General features: G+C 39.1%; 1 protein-coding gene across 1 annotated transcript in view; it reads left to right on the plus strand.

The window, feature by feature from the left end:
• Positions 1-5,533: 5,533 nt before the first annotated feature.
• The window catches only part of MOXD1 (monooxygenase, DBH-like 1), a 99,784-nt gene continuing 99,359 nt past the window's right edge, over positions 5,534-5,958 (plus strand). Inside the window, 1 exon segment of the mRNA XM_011962183.1 lies at positions 5,534-5,623. Coding sequence (XP_011817573.1) covers positions 5,534-5,623 — 90 coding nt within the window.

A 5,958-nucleotide genomic window follows, 5' to 3' on the forward strand; every position in this document is an offset into this window, starting at 1 on the left:
TTGTACATATGGTGATATTCTTCCAAGTCTGGACTCCTTCAAAATTATCATTCTGGTTATGTTCCTGTGTTATCATTATTATTGATGGTTTAACTTCTAAGGTTAATTTTCTAATGGTCTGGGGTTTTGATAGACCCTGTCTGGTCAATACTATTTTAAGGGAAGTAACACAAGTTATCTGATAAATTACAGCAGTGACAGTCAATCTGATTATTTGGTTTAACGTGTACAGTCTTTTATTTAAGTATTTAAGTAAGGGAAAAGATGCCTTTGAAGATCAAATCGTATTTCTGTAAAGCTGAGTTAATTATCTAATTTGGATCTTTAAATGTGGAAATTTTCAAAGAATTGAGATGAGAGCTTAGATTTAGAAATAAAATCAAATCAAATCTTGCAGCATGGAAAATAAACATACACATTTTCTTCTTTATTCATGTATTGATTAGAAGCTTCAAAGGCTTGTTTAACACCCATTCCAAGAATATGTCATATTTTGCCAGTTTCCATATGAAAAATAATTGCTAATTATTTCAGCTTTTCAATTAAGGAAACCTCTAGTCATTGTTTATCTTGCAGCATGGAAAATAAACATACACATTTTCTTCTTTATTCATGTATTGATTAGAAGCTTCAAAGGCTTGTTTAACACCCATTCCAAGAATATGTCACATTTTGCCAGTTTCCATATGAAAAATAATTGCTAATTATTTCAGCTTTTCAATTAAGGAAACCTCTAGTCATTGTTTATTATTCCTAGTAATGGTTGTAATGACTTCAATTAGGTTTTTGGAAAATTAAATTTTTATATTTATATATCTAGTCCTTATGTTTTCTTTACTGTAGTAGAAATTTCTTAAAAGCTCCCCAAAACCACATGTGGGATTTTGAAATCAAGTGACTGAACCCTCTTATTCTCAGTTTAGAGTTAAATTTGTTTTTAGTTTTGAATTGACGCTGGTTGGCCAATTTGACGAAGTCTAGACTTTTCGTCAAATTAATGGCCATAGAATTATAAGCATACAGAAGCACAGGTATTTAAGGGCCAAGTCTATGCAATAATCAAAAGGGTGGTTTCTAGGGAGTTCTACTCGGAGAGAATATCACTATTTTCACAATGCCCTCTTCCTTTCTACCTTTTCTCTCAACATGTATATAGAAGCTAAAGCTTGATAAAAGTAATTCCAGTGGTGACCTGAGACACCCAAAAGAACAGCTGTTAAGAAGAGGATGTGGGGGAGCCTGGCATTGTTGTTAATTATGTCAGGCCACCAACCTTCCTGCTTTTACCTATTAAAAATACTGTAACCTTAAACAATTCACTCCTCTCTAGGACTCACTTTCTTTATTTGCAAGATGAGGGTATAGACTAGAGAGTCTCTAAGGATCTTTGCAAGACTGACATTCTTATAACTAATTGAGCACATTTTACTACTCCTAGTTTCTGTTACTATAATCACTGGCAACTTCGGTTGGCTTGCCCTCTTATAAGTGCGATTTGCCAAAGTGTGAGGGCACTGATATTTATTTTGTGCCACAGACCACTCTGATGAGTACAATTTCAGCATCCATTACTCTCACAAATCCCCTAAACAACGTTTTAAACATGGCTTTACATTAATATAGACTGAGTATTTAGTAAATCTATTTCTTCCCTACCACATTTTTGATACACATTATGGTTCCCTATAAAGGGAAATTGTAACAGATGGTCACTAGTAATAAAAAAAAAAAAGCACATTCCTTTTTTTCACAGACTTTTTAGTTAAAGTTTTGTTTGAGAGCATAGTTTATAGATAATACTGAAGTGTAGGATTTGTACAGAGAAAGTGGTTTGCTTGCTGTGATTTTCATAGGGAAGAACCTAAGAGTGATTTTCAGTGCCAACTGGCACTCAATTTCAAAGAAACCTCAAGAATTTAGTAAAGCAAGTCACAATTTCCTGATAATATGAGTAAATGCACTATATCCTCACCTTCCCCATCCACATGACTATCATCAGTATCATCTGCTATTAAAATGAATATATAACATTGAGCTAATAGTAGATCATAGTATCTTGCTCATGTAAAAAATATCATCCCTGCTGAAAGAATGTTTCATGATGATTACCTAATAGCTTTAATTTTTTTTTATTGGAGATGAGGTGAGAGCTGGAGAAAGTATGTAGTTAAAAAAAACTCAAAACACCGTTGTTCTATTTTTGACTTTTCTGCCACTGACTCATAGTATGAACTTGAACCAGTCACCTATCCACACAAGTGACTTAGTTTATAGACTAATGTGAGAAAATGCTTCAGCTTCCCTATTTTGGAGAACTGCTGAGATCACTTACATAAATATTTTTCTTTGAGCTCCCTAGAAGACAGGAACTTTATAAATATTTAGTATTATTGTTGAACCTTAGGTACAAGTAGACAGGAAAATTATGATACTCTCAAGAAGAAATGCTTATTTTAGACCATCCTAGCTCATATAGGGAGACTGCATTGGCTTATAATTGTCCCTTGGGTTTTCTCTTTTTCCTCACTCCTTCCCCCAACCCCTTGCAGTTGACTAATGTAGAAACATAAATAAACCTTAGCAACAGAGGGTTTGGAGGTAAGGAAACTCAGCATGGGGCAGTCACACTGGCAGATATTAAGCTAGGTATCAAAGTGAGGAGTTAAAATAAATATAACATTTCAAATCCTTGATTGAAAAGTGTGAGAAAATGATTCATTTTAGGAATGACTAATTTCGTTGAATATTCTGAAGTTAAGTAAGACCTCACTGAATAGCTAGTTTTGTCTGTTTGATTTCTTTTGTCTATTCATGTATCCAAAGGATATATGTGGAGGGAAGAAGCCTAAAAAATGTGCTTGTAACTAATATGTTTAATGTCGCTCTGTTTATTTCAAGCAGAGTGTTACAAAACTAATTCACCTGTTTCTCTGCAAATGCTTGCCCAACAGACTGCTCCTCCAATCTTTTAATGGAACTGGGTTCTGGAATGATGTTCCTGGAATGCATATAAGGATTATTTTTGGATGGTGGAATTTCAGGTAAATTTTTAAGTTTACTTTGTTATTCACACTTTTCTGCATTTCCTGGCTTTTTTCTTTAAATAACCAGCAAGTTTCAGTTTTCACAAAAACAATAGTTTTAAAAACTAATTTTGAAACCCCTTACCATTAATTTCATTCTCCTCTCTGCCATATTCCCTAAGTTTTTAACAGACCTATGCTTTCTTCCCGCCTTCTTTACAAATTTAAGACAAGCAGCAATGCAGTAGTTGATTTCCAGAGTCAGAAAACTGAGTCCTCTATGCAATTGAAGTGTAGAGTTGGTTTTAATCCAGAGAACTCAAGCAGTGTACAAAGCACGCATAGATAAAATTTTCTACTCTGTCTCAAATTACTGGGGTGATTCAAGCCAAAGCAGAGTGGATGTTTTGAGTATGAATTATGCTAATGTTCTGTTTGTTGACTTGATCTCAAAATGGTTATATTAGTTTTAATGTTTCTTGAGTGCCCAGGGTGTTTCGGATGTTAGGCCAGTTACAACAAAAGACAATAAGTTCACACTCAATGAAAATAATAAATGAAAACAATTTAAAACTTTCTCTTTTGTATATTCATGTGTGGTCTTTTCTATTTTTCCCTCAATACCAATGCAGAGCAGAACGCTCAATTACATCCGGGGCCAAGCTTTCCCCCACAGAACAACTTGGTTACGAGGATGCTTACAGGAGGATCTGGGCATGCATCTGTTCACTCTTCCTACAAGTATTCATTAAGTACCTGTTGCATGATGTCCACAAGCTAGGCAATGAGAAACCAGATGTGGTTCCTGACCTAAAAAGGCTACCGGAGGAAAACAAGTACATTGTTTTATAGACAAAAAGTACATTGAAGTGTCAGGGGTGCCATAAGGGGTCTGGTAGAACATTCCATAGGGACGACCGTGGATAGTTTCCACAGACAGGATGCTGTCTTACAGTGAAGTGTGAGAAGGAGGACAAGAACATACTCCAAAGGAAGGAGGGGAGAAGTGACAAACCCTGCAGAGCAAGCAATCCGAATAGGTACAGTCATGCAAAATAGCACGGCTGTCCATTGAGGATTCCAGAGGGAGTTTTCATGTGGTCTAGAGACCAATGGGTGAGTGAGATGGGAGTGATGGAAGGCAAAGCTAAAACAGTTCATGCGGGAAGAATTCTGGAAGGCATGACCTCTTTTTGTTTTAATAAGGAGACAAAATATCCTAATAGATGTGAATTTGGGGTTTATATAATGAACCCTAGGAAGCAGATGTAGCAATGTGCTTGTTCCAGGTTCCTCTAAGCTAGGAATAAAAGTAGGGTCACAAAACAGGAAGTTTGCCTTTAACCACTCTGCAGTAATTTAACTTCCCTGAAATCCCTACCCAGGATAGTGAGAGGATAGTGAGTGTGTCCCACTCGGTGCCATGAGCCACTCCTCTGGGACTCCATTCCCCCTGTTTTGTTCCTCTTTCTCTCCATATCCGCCTTCCTTTCTTCATGGCTGAAGTCAAGTCCCTGGTGTGGTGCTTGTAGAAACCCAATTCTAAGGTTGCCACCCTTACATTGCTGTATGGCTCTTACTGCCCTTGACAGTTGCCCAGTGGGTCCTGGTGGAGGTGAGGCGCCAGCTACTTATCTTTCACAGTCTCCATGCCCAGTTCTTGTAAGGCTCTGCAGGCTCTTTTATTTCTCATTTTATTTTGAGGTTCCAACATCACTCTTCTCTGATGCTGGCCTATTGCCATTGGCCAGCCCTGCGGACCTTGATCCAATCTCTCCTTGGGAAAAGTCCCTTCCCAGGCAAGTCCCTGAGCACTTTGGTAAGCAGATCCACCTACAAGTCACCTTCCAGACATGGTTAAATATTCCTGTATCTTTAGGAGAATATAGATTAGATGCAAGACGGTAACTTTGGAAAAGTTTTGGGAAAAGATAGGTAGGTGGAAAAACAGGCTGAAATACGAGGTAAGGAGAGAGAATGAGGAGTGGAGGTGGCTAGTGTGGCGCCTGCTCTTCTTACCCATATTTCTCATCTGATATTCTCTCTTATTTGTTTTTCTCTTTTGCATTGTTTGTATTTTTATAGATACAAACTTTCGAACTTCTTTGGAAACTTGGTAGATTATAAATAAAGGAACAAATAAGCAAGGTGAAGTTTAGTGGCCATATTGTATTTAGCATTCTGAAGACAGGAGTGGTCAAAGGTAGAGGCAAACCAAAACAAAACAAATTTTGATAAACATGGTTATGGTCAGAACTTGGAATAGCAAGAAAAGAGAATGTTAAATTAAAATATAACTCTCAAATGACGATTCACCCCTTACCTTCTCTGCTGATGGCAAAGTAGTTTGGCTGACTTTGTCCCGTCAACGCCAAACCAAACCAAACAAAACCTAGGTGAAGGCAAGCATCAGGGCTCCAACTCCTGCTGTGAGGAGCAAGCTCTGGGGCCCCGCAGGGGCTGGAAGAAATGCTGGAAGCGGGGTGGGGGAAGGTGAACTGTGTCCCTCCATGGAAGTAGGGACGTCACTGGGAACAAAGGCTCTGGAAAGTCGACAGCAACGGATACAGAAACGTGAAGGTTACCCTGGACGGGGCTTTGTGTCCATCGCACCCCAGACTACCCCCTTTGCTCACTCAATTCCTCCCCTCCAGGCTAAACTTGCTTTCTGTCTTCAATGTCCATTCTTTCCCCCGGAACCTCTCGCCCACGTCCCGCAGAGCCCACGCTCTTCCCGCTCTAGGATTCTCTCGCCCTCCTCCTTTTCCTTCTGCCTCTGGCCCCCTTTTCTCCTCTCTCAGCGTCTACCTCCTCCTCCCTTTCTTTCCGGTAAGCCCCTCGCTTTCCTTCCCACAGAACCCCGACTTCGGGGACCAAGTAAGGGGTCGGGGGCGGCAGGTGGATCCGCTGGAAGGGCCGGGCAGGATGAGAGTTG

Source organism: Colobus angolensis, unplaced genomic scaffold (assembly GCF_000951035.1).
Source record: "Colobus angolensis palliatus isolate OR3802 unplaced genomic scaffold, Cang.pa_1.0 Scaffold58, whole genome shotgun sequence".
NCBI classification, from domain to species: domain Eukaryota; kingdom Metazoa; phylum Chordata; class Mammalia; order Primates; family Cercopithecidae; genus Colobus; species Colobus angolensis.